We start from the raw sequence: 25,730 nt of genomic DNA on the forward strand, positions 1-25,730 counted from the left end.
TTTCTTCCTGTCTAATGTGTGTGAAGTAGTATCTAATTATTTTACTTTGTTCTTCTCTAATACTAGTCTACTGGCCATTTGATTTCTTCTCTGAATTGTTTATTCATATCCTTTACTGAGTCCTGGCTCAGACTATTACCAGCTGTGTGATACTGAACAAGTTATCTAAATTCTTTGTGTCTAAGTTTCCTAGTATGTGGAATGAAAAACATATAATAAGATTACTTTATAACTGTAGGTTTAATATTAGGGTTAGGTGCCTTCATGTATGTTTAAAACTGCCTAGCACATGGTAAGCATTGTATGATTAACTTATTAATTCATACCATATATATTAATTTTTATTTAAACATAAATTCCTCATATGTTCTCTTATAAACATGTTCTCTCTGTGGCTTGTCTTTAAACTTAGTTTATAGCATATTTGATCAGATAGAAGTTACAAATTTATATAATAATGTGTACACACACACACACACACACGTGGGGAGCGTGGTGCACCAGGCTCTGAGCTCTTTTCCCTTACCTTGCTCTATGACTCACCTCCATCCGACTGTTCCTGAGTTATATCCTTTTGTAATAAACCAGTGATCTAGTAAGTAATATGTTTCTGAATTCTGTGAGCCCTTCTAGCAAATTAATCAAGCCCAAAGAGCAGATAGTGAGAACCTGTGATTTATAGCCGTTAGGTCAAAAGTACAGGTAACAACCTGGACTTGCGATTGGCAATCTTAGTTGGAGGAGGTTGTTGGAACCTCAAATTTGTAGCCAGTCAGTCAGAAGCACAAGAAACAGACTGGGTTTGCAACTGGCATCTGAAGTGGAGGGCAATGTTGTTGGATGGAGCCATTGACCTGTGAAATCTGATTCTGTCTCCAGGGAGGTAATGTCAGAATTGAATTGAATTCTCAATCTTCCTGCTGGGGTCTGAGAACTGCTTGTTGATGTGGGAAAGCCTATACACACACATTGGATTTGGGTCCAGGAACCCTTTTCAGTCAGTATTTCTTCCAGAATGAACATAAAAATACCTTTTTGTGTACTGAGCTTCTCTAAGGTGATAGAAAAGGAAAGCCCAGGATCATGCTGGCTAGAGAGAGAAGGCAGAAAGAACCTGAAATGGACTGAGAATGAGCTGCTGAGTAAAGAGAAATTGCCTAGTTCTGCCTGAACTGAGATACTTAATCTGGTGTCAAACCCATAAGGAGGGCTTCTCAAACTCAGATTGCATCAGAGCCCTGGGGAAGCTTGTATCCAACATGGATTTTTTTTGTGCATCACACCCAGCAATCCTGATTCATGGAGTCTGGAATGGGACCCTCAAACCTATATTTTTCATGTGCACCCCTGGTATTTCTGAGGCATATGTTCTGGTGACTACTACATTCAGAGGAACCCTCTCCTGAGTGTGAATGGTTGGTCATGATGGGGGTTCATGAAGAAGGATTGTGGAAAAACTATGTGTCAGAACCCCTGAAATGGTGTGAAAAACTGGACATCCAGATGTGTCTGTGAATTTTTCAGAGTTGAGAATCCACAGTTTTCCTCACATATTCAGAAGGATCCATGCCCCACAGAAGATACAAGCCATGATAAAGCTAATATCTCTATTTCCACAGGGTGTTTAATTTCTCTCCAATTCCAGCCTCAAATTGCTCCCCACAATCTATCCAGCATCTCACAGAAGTATAAACATACTTGGCACTAAAATGGCTCTGGTCAGAGAGAATGGCTGGGTCTCTGTGACTTAATCATCATTATATTGGGAAAGTGACTCAAAGGAATGCCCTTCTCAAGTGGGTAGCTGTTGATCTCTGCAAACAGAGATAGCAGTGTGGTTCTATGCACCAGATAGCCTTGCCAATGGCTTTCAAAGACAGTCAAAGCATCTTGCCTGGGAGCTGGTCCTCCTCAGTCAGTGCCCAGGAAAATGACTCTCAGAGATGGCCAAACTCTACATCAAAGGTCTGATTTGAAAGAGGAGGCTCTTCAGTTCCAGGGCTCCTACACAGCTTCTGGAGCTTCCAGAACCTTCTTCTCCTGCCCCTTTGGCTGTGCAAGTCTGTAAAAAACAGTGCACAGTTACAAAGAGTGTCCCCAGTCACCATGCTACCCTTTACTATGAGCTTAGCCTTATTTTTATTTCCCACATGCCTTCTCAAGCATTTATTACCATTAATTTACACGTTATTCTTTCAAACTCTTTGTTTAAATAAAAGAATCATAGTGTTTAGTTTATTATTTTACCTTTGCACAAATGTAAGATGAGAGAAGTCTCCACAACTCTCTTCTGACTTAGAAGACACACAAATGCATATCACTTTCAGAAAACAGATCCTAAAATGGAATATTACCAGAGCAACAAACACATTTTTAAGCAAGACCAGTTAGGATTACCACCTTCATGCATGCTACAGGTTATTTCCACAAACCATGGCAACAGTCTCTGAAGTTGAGATGTTTTATAACTCCTGTGGTAGAAAAAGCGTTGACAAGCATAGTTAAATGATGTAGAACATTCCTTTGTGTTTTTGTTTTTTTTCAGTTAGAGAAAGAGCGATATACTTCCTTCTTACCTAGCAGAGATATCTCTTACCAATAATTACAGAGGTCTATTATTTCAAGGCCTAGATTCTGTTACTAAGCACTGTGAGGAATAAAGCAGGATTGTTTTGTTAAAATATTTAAAAACTTAAAATATAAAGCAGTAAAAATGAACAAAAATTGACCAAGTTGAATATACAGTGTGTGAGGTTTTGCATCAAAATTATCCTTTCTAACTCCCCGCCTATCCCCCCCCCCCCCCGCCTATCCAACTTAGCCTCCTCTTTATACAGAAAGTAGAGGCTCCCTGGCCATGTGACCTGGCTCCATTCCTTCCCACCACCTTCAGGCTTGTGTGTGCCTTCACCTCCCTCTCCTATTTCAGAGGCAGAAGACCTATCCTTCTCCTTGACTTGTGATTATTTTCTTTCTATTACTCTAGAACTTGGGCTCCTTGATTTCCTTTCTCCCCCTGTTCACACCAGTTCTCTCTTCTACAGACCTTTGTGCTCAAGTCTCTCTCACCCTTTATCTACGAATAAGCCTTCATTGCCCCCAGCCCCTTCACGTTCTGTCCTTTTTGAAAGGCTGGTCTGTATTTGCCTCCCCTTCAGTCTCCCTGCCTGTGCACCCACACCCAAGCCCCTGCTGACACAGCTCACCAACCACATGCTGACTGCTAACTTCATTCCTCTCCACAGGCCCTCTCCTGGCAATTCCTTCTCAGATCCCTTTTTGGCTTCTGTTCGTCCCCTGGCCTTGAGCAATGATATTCCCCACGGTCTGGTCCCAGCTCTCACGTTTCTTCATTCATTCTCCCAAACTGACCTCAGACACCACATATATGGACCTGATGATTATGTCTGCCCACCTAAATCTCTTAAGCAGAAGGCACTTGTTTCCTGCAGCATGCTGGATACCTCCATTTGTATCCTCCACAGACATGTGTCCAACATATCAACCCATTCCCTTTCCTCCAAACCTGCATTCTGGTCTCAGTCAAGACTGAACCATTCTCCACTCTGCATTGCAGGCCTGACGCCTTGGAGGTCTCTCCAGCTCCTTCCTTTCTGTCAGCCTCCAGATAGTCAGTCCCAACTCCTGCCAATTCTCTAGTAAAAATGTCTGAATCCACCCCCTCCTTTCCATTCCTGGTTTCACGACCTTGGGTCTGGCCCTCACTATTTTTCACCTGCAGGTGCCTCCTAACATATTGCCCGCTTCATATCTCTCTTTCTACTTAAGCTTCTCTCTCTAGCCACAGCTGGGTCAGATCCCAACACCTTCTGCTTCAAACCTTGATGATGTTCTGATATTTACACAATACACTCCCCATTCCTGAAATAGTTTATCAGGTTCTTCGAATACAGCATTCCATGCTAGCCCAGCCCATCACTGGTATCCCTAACCAGTGTGTTCTTCTCCCTTTTCTCTTCTGTTTCCCACCAGAATGAGGCTAAATTCTACCATCAGAGAATACCCAGGAGTGGTGAGCAGCTACGTTTGCAGGTGGTGAGAGTAAGTTTGTAAAAATAACACCACTTATTTGCGACTCTCTCTACAAGTCTGCAAACTGACAACCTGTTCTCATGGAGCTTCATTCTGACTCCCCTAATATCTTTGTCATTACTTTAACAACCTTCCAAAAGATGCCACAACTCTCTTTTTTCCCCCACTCCAGCTATCAGCCATACTTCTGTCCCCAGCCTCTGGAAACACCAAACTTTTCTCTGATGCTTTCTTACCTTTGAACCTTTAGTATCGCTATTCCCCCTCCTCTACCTGCTTTGCTTGGCAAACTCCCACATGTTCTTGAAACCAAAAGGTCAAGCCAGTTTCACTGTAGAGCTTTTTCTGCTTCCCTCCCCTGCAGTGGGTGCTTCTTTTATAGCACTTCTCACATGCTGTCATAGGGTTATTGATGCCTCTGTCTTTCCTGCTATATTGTGATCTCCTTGTGCTCAGGGATTGTGTCTAATTCACCCTCCTTTCCCTGGTACCTGACGTATAATAGCAGCTCAATAAATGTTTACAGAAATGAATGAATAAATATCATTTTTCTGAGTGCTATGAAAGAGCAATAGAACTAGAAAAAACAAGCCCTGTCCTCCTGAGGGTAGTACATGATGCAAAGGGAATACTTAGGAAACCCCGTGAGATGGACAAGGCAGTGGAACTGACAAATAAATGGCAAAGCTGAGAGTAGGAGGCACTGTTTCAGGCTACTCCACATCTCAAGCAAGAGTCATTCTTCCTTTCCCAATCTGGCAGTCCTCCCTTATCCTCCAGTTCTTGAATCACCAGCCCAGAAGGACTCATATGCCTGCCCAGCAAATGACTTATTCTACCTATGCACCCCGTCACCAGGCCAGAAGGTATGGGCTGGGAAGCCACTAGAGCCAGTGTTGTCATCATTGTCAGATCAACTGTCCTGATCTCCTGAGCCTGTCCGGGGTGTGTGGGCTGCTCACAGCCTTTATTTCTCTATAATTTGTGTGCTTTGTTGATAGACTGTTCAGAGTTCAGTGCAAGCTGCTTATGTTTTCTGGCCTTCAGTTAAATTCTTATTTTAATTGTCCCTATGAAACTTTTTTTCTCATTCAAGTGTGTCTTTACATAGGACTGTTTAATATAAGCCACTATCTTTTCCATTCTATATACTTTTTTGCTTGCTAAATTACTGACCGTCATCTGGTACTCTCACATTACTTAGTCTCTATTTCCAAACACTAGCAATGACTCTTCTCTCTTACCCTTAAATGTTTCCTATTCAGCCTCTGAACCTTCCCCTATGTGTTTGCTAGAGATTCTTTTCTTGCTTCTCTATGTCTGTGCTTCAAATGGAGTCTTTATACCCTTGTTTTATCATGGTCATCGACTGTCTAGTCATGATTCTGCTTTTTTATCCTTTCATAGTCCTGAGAGCTTTCCTTTCAACATCATTTATTCATGCATCTGTATTGAATGTTGTATCACTCAATTCTTGTAGTGAGTCAGCATCTAACTAGGAAAAAATAAATTACTTTATGTATTTTAAAGAAGGGACTTTAATTTAGGGAATCAGTTACAAAAGTGTTGGAACAAGTAAAATAGCTAAAATTTATAAAAACATTAACCACACAAAATGTTGATAAGAGTTTGGAACAACTGGAATTCTTATGCACTGCTGGTGTAAATTAAAATAATACAACTTTGGAAAGCAACATAGCTATTTCTTGAAAAGTTAGACCTATAACTACCCTATGATCCAGTCATTCCAAGCGTAGGTGTTTACTCAAGAGAAATGAAAGCAGGTGTCGGTACAAAGACTTATACATACATCATCATAACAGCTTTATTTGTAATAGCTCAAACTGGGAGCAATGCAAATGCCCATCAAGAGCTGAATGAAAAACAAACTGCGATCCATACATACATGGAGTACTATTCAGCAACAAAAATGAATGAATGAATGATTAAAAACACAACAACTTTGATCACTGTGATAATGCTGAGTAAAGAGTTCAAATTTTAAAGTAGAGTACATACTGTATGATTCCATTTATATAAAATTCTAGAAAATGCAAGCAATGACAGAAAGCAGATCAGTGGCAAGTGAAGAGGAGAGATTATAAAGGAGCAAGAAAAGCTTTTGGACGTGGTGGATATGTTTGTTATTTGTATTGTAATGATGGTATCACAGTGTATAAATGTATGTTAAAATTTATCAAATTATACAGTTCAAATACAGGGTACATCAACAAAACTATAAATAAACCATCCTGGAAGGAGGCTGGAAGTACAAAATGATGAAGACGGCATTCTCCAGAGGTTAGCAACAGCAGAAGTCCCATCTACCCATACGGCTGGAGGAACACAAGGAAGAATGGCATTCACAGAGCCCATGTTCCTTGGCCACTAGGACTAATGGGGTCCCTGCTAGGACTGCTGTTTCAATGACCATCCCTGGTGGAGGCATCACCCAAAGAAGAAAAAAGTAAATGTCTCTCCTTTCCATCTTTTGAATTCCTCTTCCATTGACAAAATCCAACTGGGAAGAAAGTTTGTTTTGCAGGTTTCCTGCTCTCCATGATCAAAGGAGACTAAGGAAATGTATTTATGGAACTGAAAACTGGTAGACAAGTGACTGGCACAACTCTTGACAAAGGGAAGTATAAAATAGGTAAAAGCATGGTTCTGACTCTCCTGAATTGTGTCTTTCAGCACATCCTGGCTCTCCTGAGGTTATATGGCTCTCCCATCACCTGCCACTACTAAATAGCAAAAAAAAAAATTGCATTCAAGTGAGTGGGGACAGTGTTAGCAGATGGGGGAGGTTGGCCTTTTCTGCCACCAAACAGCTTTTTGAGCATTTAACAGACAGCGTCTGAAATAAACCTATCACTACTTTCTATGAAACCTTGCTACATAGACAGATGCCCTCAAACATTAATTCTTGTACTTGCATCATAATTTACTTTAGGCTCAAAGGGTTCTTGAAGGGCATTGGGTACCACAAGAACTCAGGGAGTTATACTTTGAACATAGAAACTTATAATAGATTTTGAAATTCCATTTTTTATATCTTTAAGATTAAAGTTCAGTTCCTTGAAAGCCTGCTGAGGTTTATCATAGTAACCATTTATAAAGCGGAAGCTAATTTAATGTGGGAAAGAGAAGGAATTTTTAGCATAATTCTCTGGTGTTTGCTTCTGTTTCAAATGGTGTGGGAAGCCAACATGGTGAGTTCATTTATTTTTAAAAATTATATCTAATTAAATTGGCTTGGCATTGACAAACCCACTGGTCACCTTTTTAAAATGCCCCCAAAATTAAGCACTTTGGAAAAATAAATGTAATTTAAAAGAGAAGAGTTAATCTTTCATATATAAGTATGTAAGTTCAGGTCTTTACATATATTAATCCATTTACTATAATAATGTTTGGAATGTATTAAATTTTTTAATTTAGTTTTACTTATGCAAGTAAATTCATAAATAGTTAATTAAAAGTTCAAAGTACAGTTAATGTAAAAAGTTATTATGACCCTCTCACGATCCATTTCTTTAGAATCACTACTTTTTGGGAGGTGTAGTGTCCCACCCTTTTTCTTTGCATTGACCTCCATAGGTACTTATAGAATTATATGTGCTATTTTGAATAAACTTGTACATAAGTAGAGGTTAGTAGGCTGTAAGATTGGCCTTACCACTTTTCAGTTCCTCTCATTCACAGATGGAGTTTATTTTCCCCAGCCCACGAATCTGGCTAGCTTTATGACTTGCTCTGACCAATGTGACACAGAAGTGATGTTGTGCCAGTTCTAAATGTAGGATGCAAGAGGCCTTGTACCTTCCATCCTCACTGCCTTAGAACTCTGAAACCAGAGTGAAAATAGGCCTGGGCTATTCACCTAAAGAATGAGAGAGCAAATGGGAAAGGATTCCAGACACCCTGGTGTATCTACCAGATGAATTCAAATGCCTAAGTGAGTCTACCTGATTAGCTGAGCTTAGCCCAAATCATAAAAACTGGCAAACTGAATCTGGGCCAAATTACTGACCTGCAAATGTTTGAGCTAAATAAATAATTGTTTTAAACAATGAAGTTTTGGAGGGGTTTGTTGTGAACAGAAGCAAACTGATTGTAGACCAAAATGGTGTATAATTTGATAACTTTTTTCTTTATTCATTATGTTAAGAAGAGTTTGACTTGTCAATACATATAGATCTTACTCTTTTTAATAGTTGCATATAATTTCATATTATGGATATTCCACAGTTTATTTAATATTCCCCCTATGGTGGACATTTAGGTCGTGCCTGCTTGGCTGCCTCTCTCCTTCCCTCTCGCTGTTCTTTCTTTTCTTCTCTTTCTCTCTATTTTGTATTATTAGTATCTCTAGAGTTGTTGCAAATATCCTATTCTGTATTTTGTCTGCTGATGTTGGTTAAGGTATATTTTTCATACACATATTTTCAAAATTTAATCCACTTTATCAATATTTTTCTTAATGGCTTCCTTATTTTGAGTTTCGCTCAAGAGCAATTTTCTGTTCAAATACATACTTTATATTTTCCTAATAGAGCAGTTTATGTAAGTGTGATTATGTTAGCTTTAATTCATTAATCCTCTGGCATTTATTTTTTTATCCTCATCCCAGGACATTTTTCCATTGTTTTCTCGAGAGAGAGGAAAGGAGAGAGGAGAGTGCCCCATCTAACCTTGATCACCTCTTTAAAGGCCCTCTCTCCCAACACAGTCAATGTTGGGGTTAGGGCTTCAGCTTATGGATTTGGAGGTGAGGGGACACAATTCCATCTATAATAAGGTTGTCAAATGCAATTTTTTTCTTGTTTGTTTCCTTTTTCCCATTTCTGAATTATCATTAAAAATAATATTTTAATTTTTTACCGTGAGTATATGGGAAATAATGTGGGCAAAACATGCAAAGGAAACAAAATAAATTTGGTACAAATCAGTTATCGCAGAGGTTTATTTGAAAAAGGTATGTTTGTGTGTAGATCACCTAGTTCGCTGATAGATACAGACTGTGTGTTCAAAAAGTACTTGTTGGTACTTGTAGTACTTGTACAGTTCTACTACTTAGTAGAACTGCTAAAAACCTTTGCTATTATGCATGTGCTGTGCATCTAAAATGTCCATAAGTAGTTGTGTTTAATACCATGAAAGTGGTTTATGTTCAAAAAGCTTTTATTCATTTTCTTCTTTCATTTAGTAAAGACTTGTTTGCAGGCAGTGGGTATATTTTTATACAAAATATATAATCTCTGCCTGGTGGTTAAAGACCTTCAGTTATTCTCCTTGAACAAAAATGATAACTCCTATAATAAGTAGAACTCTCTATTTCTGACTGTTCAAAGAAGTAGGCAAAATATTATGGCTAAAAAGAAATTCATAGTTCCCACTCTGTTATGAATTAGAAATTTTGGGCAAAAGAACATATTTCAAATCATGAACAATCTATATTCAGCAACTCCTACCCAGGATTAATCTTAAAAATTTTATTCATTTCAAATTATATAATATGACTTAGGTAGAGTATTAACATGCTTTAGGCATATTATAAACATTCAGCAGTTGTTAATTCTTAAAAGAACAAAATTTAAAAATATGCATGATGAAAAAAATCCAAAGATATTTATTTTATATATGCTATATATGTTTCCTCTTTTGCAAAAATATAATAGACTTCATTTTTTTTCTCCTTCTTTCTGGCCTATATCCAATCTCAAGGAGACTCTTTGTAGAAAAAAAATAACAACTATAATCCCATACTCTCAAAGACATGATTCCATCCTTGTGTCCAAATTCCTGATCTGCATCTTTGGTGCCTTGGTGATCTTGAACAAGTTCTTTCATCTTTCCCTGCTTCAATCTCCCCATTCATAGAATTAGGATAGTAAAACATTTTTTATGGGGTTTTTTTGGGTGAGAATTACATGAAATAACCTATGTGAAATGTCTAAAACAAATTAAAAACTTAGTAGATGAAGTATTATTATTAAACATTATCATGTTTCCTTGGATACTGATTTAACTGAACATATTTATTTTTTTGTATAAATAAATCTGAAGAAACCTTAAAGAGTCTGATTTTTCAACCATACATTTAAAAAAAGAACCCTAATTGAACTTTTGAGTTTTGTAATGTTATATATCCCAGGGTCTAAAATTTGTTGTTCTCAGTTGTACCAAAGACTACAAAACATCCTTTGTTAATGGCAGAAAAGAAACAGCTTCCTTGGAAACAAGACTTTATCATGCAAGAGTTTATAGATTTATGTCCAGTTCTTTGATTAAAAAAAGAGAAAAAGCCTTTCTTGAGTCAGAAATGTTTCTCAAACCACTATAGAATAACAATTATGACTCTCCACTTTTTATTTTTATTGCTGAGTTGAAAAAGATGACTCTCCACAATGCTGACACCAGGAAGATATTATTCCACAAATAAGAGCCCAGCATGACATTTATGAGAAAGCCGGGGTCCTCCTGTGCAAAGCTGATTGGTGCTCAGCCAATGGACTCCGAGACATTGCAAATAAAAGCATTTTTCTTACTGGGCTTATCAGACAATCAGACACAGGGCAGAGGGTTGCCTCTACCTGTGGAACTTCAGGAAATTTTTGGCTCTTGTCCTAGCAGCATACATCTGTGGACAGCAAAGAGCAACCAGATTTTGAAGATGAAACACCTTCTTCCTCAATTCCCTTCCATCCTGGCCATCTATTGCTTCTGCCTGCTACAGAATCTCTCTTCAGGTAAGGGGACCCCTTCATCAGATCTCAGCTGGTCCGAGCTCTAAGGAAGACTGAGGCACTCCTTGATCCTTCTGGAGGGAGGCAAACTTTATTCCTTCACCTACTCCCCTTTCCACCCTTTCAATTTCTGGCTTCTCGTTTGTCTCTGACCTTTAAGAGAGTGTGAACAGAGCCAGATGTCACAGCCTTTTACCAAAGGAGGCAACTTACCCCCACTAAATTGTCTTATACAGTTCCTACCACAGGGCTGCCCTAAGTATGTGCTGCCGAAACTGTGAGGAATAGGATTTAGGGAAGTCCCAACTTCTTGAGCCATTTGTGCTCCCATAATTCTGAGAAGAATTAGATATTATAGAATTTCGATTACAACCCCCAAGGCTGAAGATTTAGGGCATTTGGAGAGGGGCAGGGTAGCAGTGCACACAGGAAAAAGAAATCTTTTCATAGCCTTTTTGTGGGCTCCCAGGACGCAAGATACCTGAGAGCCCAGAGGAGACCCCACAGCTTCCAGGATGGGGCACTGTCCGAGGTGCTGATAGGACTCTGGCGTCCCTTCACCAACTTGTCAGAACCGGTGCATTTATTTGTAGGGAAACGGGGGTGAGGCATGGACGGGGTCAGTAGTCCTCATCCGTTGCCCATCTTCAGGTAAAAAACACCACATATGATGCCGGGGAGGATGTGGTGGCCAAACAGCTACAGTTGTAAACATGAACTACTTAAAATTTTGATTTAAGGGAGTACAAATCTTTGAAATGTATTTAAACAGAAAATATATTTCAAACAGTATGTTTAAAAAAAAACTATGTCCTTTAGTTTAACCATAAAATCTAAGTATTTCAAGGAACTGTGGAAGTCGTGGAGAACAGGGATTGCCTCTATGATTTTCCTATTTGATTACTCTCAGTAGCACCCAATAGACTCCAGCCTGAGGCTGCCTCCTCTGGGCTCCAACAGAATCTTGTTTAAATTACACTTTTGGAAGTTTTTTACCTTTTAGTTATCTGTCTATATATTTATGTCCACCTCCCTCATTTTTCTATTTGACTTTATATTCCCTGAGGGTAGGGTCCCTATGGTCTTTATTGTTGTACTGCTAACACATAACCTTTTAATAAGTCCTTATAAAACTGGTTTGAATTAAGTTGCATTTTTGAATGGTGCCAATCATCAAAAACTTCTTTATGCTAAGCTGAAATCTGATCACATGTAACTTCTAACAATTAACCCTAGTTATTTCCTTTGGGGATATACAAGATAAGACTAAAATCTCTATGACAGTTCTCAAAATATCTGAGGTAGTTAACATACACTTCCTAACTTCCTCTCTTTGCCAAAAAAAACCCCCAAAACTGTGTTCAGTTCCTTTTACACATCCTATTATTTCAAGTAGGACTGTTCCTTTTAAAGGTTTAGACACTATTATTTGAATATAGCCCAAGATTGCCTTAGTTTGTAGCTTTTCCATGGATAATAGAGATATCTCAAGGAACAAAATATCAATTTGGACTTTAAAAGTATATATATACTACCCTTGAGCCAGACAGTCCCTTTCTCACATTTAAAAATCTAAGTTCATGGTTTTACATTTATCCCATTTAATTTCATCTGGCTCTTTTTGACTTATTTAGTTGATTCTTTCAACTGCAGTATTAGCTATTCCTCCAAGTGCTGTATCACATGCAAATGGGATGAAGACTTCATTTTGGTCAGATAACAGTTGACCCACACAGGGCTCATCTGCATGCTGGTGGCAGCCTTCCCACAACTCTCCCCCCAAAGAGTCTGATGGAGCAGAGACAGGCATTCATATTCCTCAAACGTTCCGAGAGTGATGCTGGTGCACATATTTGTTGACACCATTTCCTGATATTCCATCCTCATAAATTCCATCAAAATACAAATTAGGTTGTTTTGTGGGCATTTTTGCCCTTTTTTTCCTGACTTGCTAACTCTTGTACTGTTAACTCCCAGTAAATTTTTAAAAAACATGCTATTTTTAATTAATTTTGGTGCAAATTTCAGATTTGCCAGTGGTAGGCAGAGTGTGTTTTCTTTGTTAACCCTTTTTACCAACATTGTATTTATAGAATCTCTATATGTTTTACATGATAAATATTTAAAAGTTAATGCTATGACATCTTTTCTCCTAATTGATCTTTTTATGATTTCTCACAATAGGATATCCTCAACCTTTAGATGATTCTCCAGATCGCTTGGATATTGTGCAGCTTGAGGTACACTGTTGTTCAGTAGTGTGAGGTTTTTGTTTAGTCTTGGCCTTGAAAATATCATGTGGATAATGTTAACTTAAAACTATTTTAAGTGTAGATTCTTGGCAGCAGCAGGACTCGCTGTTGTCATTGTCAGGGCCTCATTAACAACATCCTGAGTTGGATTGAAATTCATTGTTACTGTGTGAGAAGATAATACAAGGTTCATAAATGGGACGATTTTAGAATTATATGTGTTGTAATAGAATGCTATTGTACCAAGTACCAAGGAATTTATACTTAACTTTGATTGATTTTCCTCATTTATTTTAGCGACTGGCATATTGGGCAACTCTTTCTAGGCAACCTAAGGTAAAAAAAAAAGCCTAATATATCTATGATAATTCTTTAAGTTATAACAGTATATGTTTATGCCACAATTAGCATCTGTAATAAGTGCACCATCTTGCTATCTACAGGAGCATTTGTGTGTATGTGTGTTTGTGTAAGGATATAGTTTTAAGAAATAACAAGTGACTCTCTTAAATATTAATTACTGTAAGATATTAGTAGTTCATCTGCATTCTTACAGTTGTCATAATCACATATACATATCTAATTACATTAATTGACTGTGTTATGATATAGCATAACATACATTACAAGTTGATATATTATGATTTGGCAGTTCTCCAAAACAATAGATTTCATGTGAAGGACCTACCTAATAGTAACTATAGTAGCCACGATAGAAATGTTTCAGTGGATACAAAGTAAATGTTAATTCACTCTAAAGTTGGAGAGAGTGCTTTCAAGGTACGCTCCATGATCCTTAGCATAGATTACATGTTTTCACCTTGAGCTGCATCTCCTCTTCCTCCTTCACCTCCCCTGACTCACAGTATACGATACTCCAGCCATAATGAAGTTCTTACTATTCCCCACACGCACCAGGCCCTTATGTCTTTCCATAAGCTTTCCTGCAGCCAACACATGCCTTTGCCTCCTTTGCCAACTGTGGTCAACTGCCAAGACTCTAAAGCCAAAGTACCTGGGTTCAAAACCCACATCTAGTTAATCTCCGTAGGTTTCTTAATCACTCTGTGCCTCAGTTTTGCCATCTGTAATATGGCAATAATAGCCATAGTGAGGCTGAGGATAAATTGTTTTAATATTTGTGAAGTATTTTCAAGTGTCTACAATATCAAAGTTCTAGCTGTTATTGTTTCTTGATGCAACTAATTTCCATTTTTCAAGATTCAGACATCACTTTTTCACTTAAAATTCATAAATATATCATGTCCATTTATCCTTATTATCAGTTTACCATGATGCATATGTTTGAAGACAATTGTCATCTCTCATCTTTAAAACTAACCTTTACAACCTGGGTACCAGAGCAAAAATTCAGGATGAGAATTCAGAGTTCTCCACCTCCTTGCAACTACCTTCTCACCTCACACCAAAGAGGCTCCCTTATCCCTCACATGAAAGCTGTGTGGGTGTCCCATGCATAAGCAGAGGAAGCGGAAGTGGGGCTGTCACATATGCTGCCCTCAGTATTAAATTGGGTTGTGTGGTTCCCCAAGTGCAAGGGGCCACTTGGAAGGAATTTCCTTCCATCTTCTCCATTTTCCCATAGCTGATCCTGTTCATTGTTTCCAAGTGTGAAAGAGCAAGGCATTGCTTAATGAATAAAACTACCAATATTTTAAAGCTATTAATAGAGATACTATGGCTCTTCTGCCTTGAAGTGTAACCTTTGGCATGTCACTTCTCCTGGGGCTTTGGTTTCCTCTACAACCCAATGTCTGAATGATTTACCTGGGCCCTATGTCCACTTCCAGTTCTGGTCTCCAGAAGAGCCCAGGTCTGTGTCTCCAAGGAATTTTTATTACGAGGCCCCTCAGAAAACATTATGGTCTGCAAACTGAAAAATCTTTGTGTTTTGTGTTTCTGATCACTATGTGAAATCAGAAGAATTTTATATGGGAAAAGGTGCAACAGGTTCTTGTAAACACAGCCCTGCTATTCATTCTTCAAAAAAGACATTTATCAAAAGCATGCCATTTGCCAGCTGCTGGGGACATACAGTAGTGATCAAAACAGACAAAAGTGCCTGTTCTTATGGGATTTATATTCTAGTTAGGGAAATAACTCAACAAGATAAAAATGTATATTTTAAAAAAATATTTTTTCTCTTAAAATAAAAATATCAAAGCAAGGAAGGTGCATATAAAATGTTGAGAGTGGTGTTCAGCAACTGAAAAAAAAATCTTTATATTCCTTTTTTTTTTTTTTTGGTCTAAAAGGTAATGGTATAAAGTTGATAAACATGGTACAAAAAAAAAAAAAAACCCACACAATTGTTTGTCCAGTAAGTTTTCAGAACGCACATACAGAACAATATTTTCTGACAAAGATGATGACAAAGATACCAAAAGCTGTAAAAATAGTAAGTTTTAGAGGTGATAATCATAAGGAAATAGAGTGAACTTCCACAGAACCTCTACTGTTAGTAATGTTGGATAATTACATGGGGTGGGCAAAAGTTGGTTTATGTGAGTAAGTGAAACATAGAGTTATTCTTGTGTTTTCATTAATTATTATATTATTTTCCATACAAACAACTGTAAGTCTGCTTTTGCCCACCCCCTGTAGCATATGTCTGTGCCCATATGCGTATGTGTGCATGTATGTACACAGCAGAGAGAGAGAATGCATGGATATGGGCTGCTGCAGAAACTCTCCACAAACCTTACAGGAAGATGTAATCATATTCAGAGCAACAAAATGAGAAGTATTATTGAAAACTTTCATTTCTCTCTTAATTGGGGTTGGTGCTGATTTAATAATGTTTAAATGCAAATGAAATATGAATGATCAATATCCAGATCAGCATACTTAAAAGAGCATTCACAGTAATTATCTCCAGCAATTCTATAAAATACAGACATGGAATCCTTCCTATTGTTTTGTGAGATTCCTTCTTCACAGCATCCTTGAGTAGAATATGCTTCCTAGACAACTTTTTCCAGGCTGACATCTGTATAAACAAGGGCAAGGTGGTTCTCTAACAAGGACTTAGAAATGAACGGCTCTTTCTGCAAGAATGGTCCTTTCTGCAAGAATGGTGAAGATTCACGTTGGAAACTTTTGGGAAAAAAAAAGTTTGATCAATTGGAACCAATCATTGAAAAAGCTGAATTCTAGGGTATGCCCAGCAGCAAACTAAAAATTGCAATCATTATTTTATTGCAGCTATTATTCAGATGGTTATCTGGGATTAGATTAGGGTATCACTTCTATATATCATAGAGTATGTTTTCCTCCAGAGCTTGAAAAGGTAAAATGAGATTAAGTTTTAAAATAATAGTGTGTTGCTGGAAACTTTGTTTTCATAAGTTCCTACATCAAATTGATTTGGTCTTATTAAGTTTGGGTAATGAATTTTTTAGCTTGGCAATTTATTTCACAATATTAAGGTAAGTCCTATGTAAGTTTATGGTGTCACTTATACTGAAAATTTTGTCAGTTACCTGCTGCAATAAAATTCCATATAATTGACCCTCACAATTATCTTTCTAGGATAATCAAGGCATGTACAAAAGGGTGAGTACTGTCCAGCCCAATAGCAGGGACATGCAATTTCCACTTTACAGCAAGTAACACTTAATACTAAAATAATTTTTTTTCTTATTCAGTTTTTATTTCACTACTCCAGAACTCAGGAGCCAACACATGCAGTTAAAACTGGGGTCAGTATTTATTGTGTCATAATCATCTTTCTGTAAAAGTCCCTGCCCTCTGAATGTTTTTTTATCCCTTCCTAATTAGGAAGTGCAGATCGGTAGAAAAGCAAGGGCCCTTTGACACTTTCTCTGTGTAATAGTGTAGCTTCTTAGGTGCCTTTTGCCAGGGCTGCAGGGATGATGTGTCTCCCTTTCTGGAATGGAAGTGGGTGGAGGCTGACAGATCTAAAAAGGTAGAGAAGTAATAATACGAAAGGAAAAATAAATAGGAAAGAATTTTTTATTATGCACTTAGAGGTATAAGAAGACCCTGGCAAACACAGAGCTCTACTTATATTGTTCCATATTACCCTCTGTTTTTAAAAATTTGAAAAGTGCTTTGTGAAGTGTAAAGCACCATCCCCCCCAGTACTGATCCATAACCATAATGATAGGTGTGTTCTATTCTAATAATAAGCATCACCTCTAACTTTCTTAGTATAAACTTGAGTTACCTTCGGGTGCACGTTGTATAAGTAAATTTCTGCAGGGAATGACTTGAGAATTATCAGGAAGAGCACAGAATAAAATTAGTTCAGGTGCCCTGTCGCAGCAATGGAAATTTTACCATTAGAAAGTCACTTATTCATATAATGAAGGCTTCCAAGTCTTCAATAAGATCCTTAAAAAACAAACACTCAACTAAGTATTTTTTATTTTTACCCTAAGAGGCAGAGAGTCATCAGTAGTGCAGGTGTGGGCACTGCACAGGAAGGACAGTGGAAGGGGAAAGATAAACACAGACTGTGACACAAATTAAATTTCACCCTGAGCCAGACTACTCATAGAGGACTCACAAAGACTAGATAAGACACAGGTGCTTATGTCTGCATGCGAATGGGCAGTCATGGACCAGGGAAAGAAAATGCACCCAGTAGAGAGGTCAGGGGTGCTTTCCTCCCAGTTCTTCCCTTCGATTAGGAGAGCACACCCCGGGAGCCAGAAGGCGTCTAGGTGGAGATGCTTCTTCAGGACAATGCACTCCACACCAGAAACACAGAAAACTCAGTCAATGCAGATGAAAGTCTGATTTACACTAAGGGAATATTTTTAAGTGATGTGTTGGAATTGAAACCTGCTATCAAGGCAGGCGATTCTTTATTAAAAACATAAAATTTCAAGCTTAGGCTCGGAAATGATTTTACTCTGAAAATTAAACCCATTTGTAATGGAGTGAGTGGAAATGATGCGCATAACCCTGGGCTATGGCTGTGCGCTGCCTCTGACCCTCACAGCACCCCTTTCTTGCAGTTCCCTCCTGTGCACCCTTTAATGCGCCTGGCTGCCAAACTCGCCAATGGAAGGATGAAAAGATTTCTACAGCACGTATGAGCTTTCTTCTTCTGCCATATTTTTATGCCAGTAAAAGTACACTTAACCAGGGTAAATGTGTGTATAGCCTTGGAACTCACTTGCATTCTCTCCTTGAAACTAAGTCTGGGAGCTCTGGCCCTTTGACCTTGCACAAGTTACTTAGCCTACCCCCAGCCTCAGTCTCCTCCACCAGAACTCTGCATGGGTCAGTCCTCTCCTTTTCTGAGCTCCTCATCCACATTTTTTTTTTTTTTTTAGCTTTTGTGTTGTCTCCATTTTCCCTGTTCCTTCCTCTTCCTCTTGAGTAGTTGCCTGATCTTAGCCTCTGCTTCCCATTGCCCCACTTGCTCTTTTTTCCAAACCGCAGAGATTTGTCTAAGAAAAAAAAAAAATTTAAGTTTAGAAATTGCTGGTTTTAGTAATAGCTGATTCTCAAAATCTTAATCAAGGTTTTGTTGTAAGAAAAACAAAAAACTTCTTTTGAATACTGTGCGCCCAAGTAGGGTGATCAGCTCATCCCAATATGTCCACAACTTTCTTGGTTATGGCTCTGAAAATCCTAAGACCCTGAGGAAACTGCTCAGTTCCTGAGAAATATACTGGTCACCCCAAGCACATGGAGCAGTTTTTCCGATCTGCTCTTGGCTGCAGCTTCCCAGGTTACATCTGCCGCCATTGTTATGCCCAGTCTAGGCAAACACAAGCTAATAAAATGGCTTATTTTGAACATGTGCCTAAACCAGGGTTTAATTTCGAGTTGAGGCTGTTGGGAAGAGCAAGCAAATATAGCATTGTGCTGGACACAAAAGGAAACTCAATCAAGAAAACATGCTTGTTTTCCCCAACAGGAAATTGAAATTGGCTACACAGCTGTTCCCGTGAACTCCTTTTTTACACCTGGCTTCTGGCTGTCTTAGAGTGGAACTGGGGAGGGGCAGGATCACAGCAGAGGAACAGCAAGCCCCAAGGATGTGGTTCCTGTTAAATTAACCTGTGTCTCTTTCCCTCACAGGATTCGAGGGTTGTGGCACTTGACTTTACCAAGAAGGTATGTAAACCCTGCGGAGGACACAGTCCCCCAAGAAAGATTTGTGAGAGGACGGGGAAGTGCTTGGGGTTGGGCCACCTTGCAGCCTCCTTAGACCACTTCTGGAACTAACTGCTCTCACCATATGCCCTGAAAATCTTCTTTGAGAGTGAACATTTAATTTTGGGATTCCCTAGGCTTGACCTGGAGCCAAAAGGAATCATGGGACAGTCCTCTGGCTGTGAATATGTCTCTTCCAGTCTTGTAGAGGAGTCCCCTGGGGCCATCTGTTCCTAACTGTCACTTGGGGAGAAGTACTGCAGGTGGCACAGACCCCATATACCTGTGCTTCTCCAAGTTGACTATGCATCATAAATACCTGGGGACCTTGTTAAAATCTGGAGAGTCGGTAGGGGCCTGAAAATGTGCATTTCTAACAAGTTCTCAGGTGTTGATGTTTTTGGACTGGGGATCACACTTTGAAAACCGCTGCCATAGACATCTTTGAGAGACCTTGGGCACAACGTGGTTGCATAATGGTTTGTGTTTTTATGTTGCAGGATCACGGTGCTACCTGGGGACGGCCATTTTTTCTTTTCAGGGTATAACATGTTTCCCTTTCTCTGTTTTTAACCCCGATTCCCTGCTGCCACCCCAGTTGTGGAGTTCCTGCTGAATGAGCACAGCCAGGGCCCCACGGTGAACCGATAAACAACTGCGGGCACTCTCTAACACTTTACTTAGGGGGTGATTCTCCAAGTTTCCTCCTACAAAGTCAATGCTTGTAAAAGAAAGGGTCCATCCACCAGGACACAGGCTGAGAACACCAGGGCTCTGGGAGCACAGGGACGGAAAGTAGGAGTTCCAGTGATGGACATATATGAGGGCCAACCAAAGTCTGAATCTGTCGCTGAACATGAAGGTCTGGATACCTGGCTCCAAAAGACACTGTCAACAGGAATCTAGGCACCATCCTCTCTCCTCCTCCCCAGGGGACTTGGTTCTTCTTGCAAGGGTCATAGAGTCAGAGAGTTATCTTTTAGTTTTTGACACATCAATCACTAGCCATGCTTTACCCGCTAGATACTCAATGTTTGCATCAGAAAAATGTGCAAATCAGTCAGACTTGTGCCCCCAAACTGTATTCTGTGGGCCATTGGTGTTAAGGGCTGCTATGCAAAGATCAAATAGATTGAAAAACGCTGCACCCAACATTCTTGAAGGTTTACAACACACACCAGTGTGGCTGGCAGAAAACAACCTGTTTAACTTAATTCTATGTTGTTTCCCAAACATTTTTGTCCATGGAAATTCTTCCCACCCCCTTATGCCACCCTATGTACACCTTCTCTTAAAAAAAGAAAAAGAAAAAGATTTTATATATTTATTTTTGGAGAGGAGAAGGGAAGGAGAAAGAGAGGGAGAGAAACATCAATCTGTGGTTGCCCCTTGCGTGGCCCCTACTGGGACTTAGCCTGCAACACAGGCATGTGCCCCAGACTGGGATGTGAGCTGGAGACGCTTTGGCTTGCAGGCCAGCACCCAGTCCACTGAGCCACACCAGCGAGGGCATCATGTATACCTTCTTAATCTGCATGACCTATTAGTTGTTCTCTGGAAAGTACTTTATGAAACAATGGGTCTCCATGATGTCTTTAGGGTGAGAAGTCCTGTGATGAATAGTTTGAGGACTCCTGCCACATAAACAGAGGCTAAGGGTTAGAGTAGAGGAGTGAGGACAGTATCTGAGAAGCGAGGGTCCTGGAGCTCTGCCATACAGGACCTACAGACTAGGTTGAGGCTCAGGCTCACCCAAGGAGCCCTCAAGGAGGCTGCTATCATCTTGGTTAGGAGAACAAGGCGGTAGGGCCCATGAAGAAAGGATCTGAAACCAAGAAACAGGTTCCAGGCAGTTTTGTCTCAGTGTCTCTAAGTTGCTTCTTCTTTTTTTTCCAGCCAAGGAATGGAAGAAACACTGAGGTTAACACCCAGTAGGATAGCCCAAGGTAGCTCACTGCAGCTTTTTTCCTCCAAGCAAATGTTATGAGTGTGACTGAGGGGAACGAGAGGCAGCCAGAGGGGCAATAGTTCAAAGGAAGGGGAGCCATGTGGAACCCTTGAGGACCTTCGGCCCCACCTGCTTTCCTACTCTCAGCACTGCAGAGCCTCGACTCAGCCTGGCCTTGACAAACGCCACAGCCTTCACCTCATCCTGGCTCTTTGCAAGTCAGTTGTCTCCAGCAGTAGCTGTGAGGGGCTGAAATCTCCAATCGGCCCAACTTGTTCTCTGTGACTTCTCATCTGGCCCTTCTGATGAGGAAGAAACTATCCTGAGATGCTTGGGGGAGGCATGGAGGGGCAGCTCCCTCTAGTGGCAACATTTCAGAATACAGTCAGACAAGGCCATTCCCTCCATTCAGTGATGCTCTGAGACCAGAGTTTCAATCTAGGGAGATTTCTGGCCTTTGGGCGTGTGGAAGCGGACACTCCTGTACAAGGGCAGCTCTGGGCCTCCTCTGTTTCTCATGATGATGTGGTCCCAGGGACATGAGGCCACTGTCCTACGAAGGCATTGCAGCCTCCCACCTGGGGCCCAGCCCTGACCTTCTGGCAGTGGTCAGAGCCCCAGCAGGCCAAGGTTCCTGAGAAAGCTGCCCAGATGCTGGGAAAGAGAACTTCCAGGTGAAAAGGGGAATGTGTTCCCTGAGTCCACAGCATTAACACAGGCCTAATGGTCTGATTAGATACAGCAAAAAAAAAAAAAAAATTCTTATAACTACTGATTATGGGCATTCATGACATGTCAAATTGAGGTATAATTTTAACATGTTATATAATAACATGCCATGGGCCTCATCTCGATTCTGAGAATGACTTCATCTGAGTTGTATGTTTTCTTTTTCAGATTTCGGTGGCAAAGGGAAGCTGGATCAGTTGAGGCAATCCAGGAATTATCTTGAACAAATGTCAAATTTCTTTCTGTGAACAATATTTAAAGATAATTCTATTGTTCTATAGTCACTAAAATATTCAGTTGTATAAAGAATAAAGTAGCATTGACACATTTTCATTTCTTATTGAGGTCTTGGGGGAGGGATCAGTATATTTTTAAAATAATGGGATATGCATCTTTTAGAAGTACTGTTTTGGGGTATTGTTTTAGCATGCCCAAATATCTTGTTCTTATTGAGAATTTAGTGCACAAGCTTGGGTCAGATGGGCTGCCTTCAAACCCTGGCTCCTCTTCTTTGTAGTGGGGGGACCTTGGACTGGTCACTTCCCAACCTGGTGCCTCAGGCTCCTCCACAGTAAAATGGGATTGGTAATAATAAGACCTTCACATAGTTTTGTGATGATTGAAGAGATGGTCCGTGTAAAGGGCTTAACATGGAGGTCCGTAGTGAGCACTCAATTGTGTTGACTCTAATTATACTTCAAAGATGATTTTCATCACACAAATGATACCAAAGGGACTTGCTCTAATGAGATCTACTTCTAATTGCTGACCAGGGGCTTGAGGTCACAGCAGTAAGTTAATTCATAACAACTCCGGACTCCTCAAGGAAACACAGGGCTCAGGCCTTTACCTTTTCGGGCTCCTCCTCCGTAAATAGTACTTGACTTCCAGACCCTCGAACATCATCTGAAGGAATAGATAGTGGTGCAGAAGATGGGCACACAGTGCAACGAGGGACCCTAATGATACGTACAATGGAACTAAACTGCATGTAACAAGTCTTTTTAAAGCACTAAAGTGGGAGTGGGTACTTTTATTAATCTTTACCATCCAGTAAAGTAGTGTATTATAGTAATGCTAGTTACTACAACAGGTGAATCTCAGAATCTTGGTAGCTTAGCTAGTAGAATTTTTTTCAAAATGAAGTGAAAACATTAATAAACTTTCTGTTTAATAATAAATGATATAATAAAATTTGTTTTATTATATCATTTAGGTAATTGATAACTATTTTTACTGGTATTATAGAAAGTGTATTTGCCAAATACAATAGTAAAATAAACATTTTTCTAACCTTTTTCCTCCCCAAAAGAGCTTTGGTGAATAGATGGAAATGTAATACATCTTGTTTGTTTAAAAGCTTTACTGCGTGTGTATAGCTCTACCGATATTTATTCAGCTGGGTCTTAAAACAGCTAATACTTTATACTGTTCAGCAATGAAATATTTATAGGAAAACTGATGTTTTGAACACTTGCTGGTTATATCCTAAGACTCGGCCCAGGCACTTCCTCAAGTATAAAGGAATTCGGTGCCCTTCTGTGAGCACTTCACCACTCCTTTTTGTGTCATTATTTCTTATTAAGGCACCTACATATTGGTAATACTTTTTTATTTAGCTTTTTCTCTATTTATCTAAAAATATAACTTCATCAAGGAGAGAGCAGGCATAGAAAGTTATGCATTGTCATATTGACTAAGGAGAAAAGCTTTATAGACAGCAAAATTTTAACATATGCCACAGAATCAGTAGGAAGCAACCATAACCTGAGACAAGAGATTATGTTGATTTCACATGCTATCACATCAGCAGATTAAAGTACATACTAACACATTTTGGTAAATACCTGTAAAGAAATGATACTTCCATGAACAACCACTTATAACTCCGATAAGATATGGCGTACTATGCCTCTTCATTATCCCATTCCTACAAAGACGCCTTGCATTATCAAAATAATGTTAACCCTGATCTCATCCTACATAAAGACTGGACAGTTATCTTTCTAGGAAAAGAAGATTGCTACAAGGTTGGAAGGCTCATTTTATAGATTAATTTAAATGGTTGACCGATATCAGATATGTAATGACAGCTAATTTGGGCTTCAGTTTTAGAGTTATTTTAACTTCTGCCTTAAATTTTACCTATAGCCCTATAAGTTATCCTGTAATCCTGATTTAATTAAAGTAATTCTGTTAATTGAATATATTTATTCTCATAGGAACTGAATAATGTTTTACCCTTATTCTTCATTACATATATCTCAAAAGTTTAACTGACTGAAAGCTTCACAACCTTTTTACAAATGTGATTGATGTAGAAGCTCTCAAAATGTAATTTAAGTTTTAGAGGTTACGTTTAGATTATTCAAACTTAATCTGGTAACCTAATTGACAATATCTATACATTGTAAGCTCCTAAAAACCAAAACAAAACATGCTTGATAAAATGTTTAAAGCTTACATTATTATGCTATGTAAATGTGAATGCTTATATATATGGAATTTCATTGTTATGATGTTCGTATTTATGGAGGTGATCAATGCCACTACAAAAGCCTAAGGTTCATGACCACTATAGAGGCCACATTTCTTTTTTTTTTTCTTTTCTTTTTTTAAATTCAAAGTCCTGAATTTAATGTGATATGGAGGGAGCTCCATCTCTCCCTTTCTATCACCCACCCATCCCACCTGTTTTGAGTTTGGCGAGGCTTGCCCCCCAGTCTCCGTCCTCCAGCTCTGGGGGCTTCCCTGTGCTCACTCATCCTCCTGAGCCTGTCTCTGTGAGTCTCCTTCTCGCCTATGTATTCATACAGCACCTGCTTGTGCTCCTATGGCTATCCTGTCTGACCCAGCAGGACTTGGCAAATGTTAGGGCTGTGGGCTGAGGGTTCACCAGGGTCAGAGCAGGGTAACTGGGTGATCGTAATGTCAGAGGGCTTATGAAGTCATCATTAAACACTCATTGCATGCCTGCCCACTTTGCAAGAGAGGCACTGTGCTGGGGTCCTGGGGGCGGAGGCTATGGGTGGGACTTCGCCCCCTCCGTGATGTGCTTGGGTTTGAAAGCTACAGCTCCCTCAAGTAGATTGGTGATGGTCAAGTCTACGCAGCCAGTCCTGGCTAACTGTGGGTACAGTCTGGAGTGTCTTTGTCACTTCTGTTCTCTGCTTTGACTGCTGGAGTGAGTCATGTCCCTGTCTGGTCCAATTCTTTGGCCACCAGCTGGTGATGAACAGGATGGAGCCCCTGGATGCACCATGAAAGGGACAAATAGTGACCACAGCAGTTCTGTGGCTCAGGAGGCATGTGACAATGTCAAAGAGATGAGAGGGCCTCTGGATTCATAGTGCAGAAAGCTGTACCACATCCTGGATAGAAAATGGCCAGGAAGATGGTATGACTGGTGAGCAGGTTGGTTATGTTGTGGTCAGAAGGTGTCACGTGGTTGGAAATGAAGACCTTGACAAGGTGATCCCAGAGTCCCCAGTCCTCCTGTGGCCCAGAGCCACAGCACTGCACACGCCATCTGTACCACGAGCCTGCTAAGTACGCTGTCCGGCAGTGCGCAGACGACTCAGAAGATGTGGATCCCAAGAATGAGGCATGGAACAAGGAAGCAGAACCTGAGGGGCATGTGGCCGTCACCAGGGAGCTAGTGTGAGTCTAAGAGCTGCTCCTGCCGGGTGCCAGGGAGATGCCTCTAGGTTGCTTGTGGGGTGTCCACGCCACGGGAGCCACCATCTTTGCCACTCACCACAGGGGCTCCTAGAGGCCACGTTTAATGAGAATGACACACTCACTACGGGTCAATCATCTTGGCTTCCATTCAGCCCAGCAGAA

The 25,730-nt window shown here is 39.9% G+C and overlaps 1 protein-coding gene and 1 pseudogene across 1 annotated transcript; one reads left to right on the forward strand and one right to left on the reverse strand.

Moving 5' to 3' along the window:
* Positions 1-10,729: 10,729 nt before the first annotated feature.
* NMS (neuromedin S) lies at positions 10,730-21,145 on the forward strand. Its single transcript, XM_054585708.1, has 9 exons — positions 10,730-10,805; positions 12,987-13,042; positions 13,352-13,390; positions 16,607-16,630; positions 16,723-16,776; positions 18,061-18,135; positions 19,136-19,171; positions 19,711-19,752; positions 21,107-21,145. Exons 1-9 carry the CDS (start codon positions 10,730-10,732, stop codon positions 21,143-21,145), a joined length of 441 nt encoding a protein of 146 aa, XP_054441683.1.
* Positions 21,146-22,725: 1,580 nt separating this feature from the next.
* LOC129080383 (lipid droplet-regulating VLDL assembly factor AUP1-like) lies at positions 22,726-25,524 on the reverse strand (annotated as a pseudogene).
* Between the last annotated feature and the right edge of the window lie 206 nt (positions 25,525-25,730).

This window comes from Pteronotus mesoamericanus, unplaced genomic scaffold, assembly GCF_021234165.1.
Source record: "Pteronotus mesoamericanus isolate MK-2021 breed Mesoamerican mustached bat unplaced genomic scaffold, CSHL_Meso_final contig_121, whole genome shotgun sequence".
NCBI classification, from domain to species: Eukaryota; Metazoa; Chordata; class Mammalia; order Chiroptera; family Mormoopidae; genus Pteronotus; species Pteronotus mesoamericanus.

Bases quoted from the DNA above. Each gene is read 5' to 3' on its own strand.
- NMS (XM_054585708.1), top strand. From the start codon at position 10,730: ATGAAACACCTTCTTCCTCAATTCCCTTCCATCCTGGCCATCTATTGC. The intron at 10,806-12,986 runs GTAAGGGGACCC...TTCTCACAATAG, and splicing joins GCTACAGAATCTCTCTTCAG to GATATCCTCAACCTTTAGAT. The intron at 16,631-16,722 runs GTGAGTACTGTC...TTTCTTATTCAG, and splicing joins ATCAAGGCATGTACAAAAGG to TTTTTATTTCACTACTCCAG.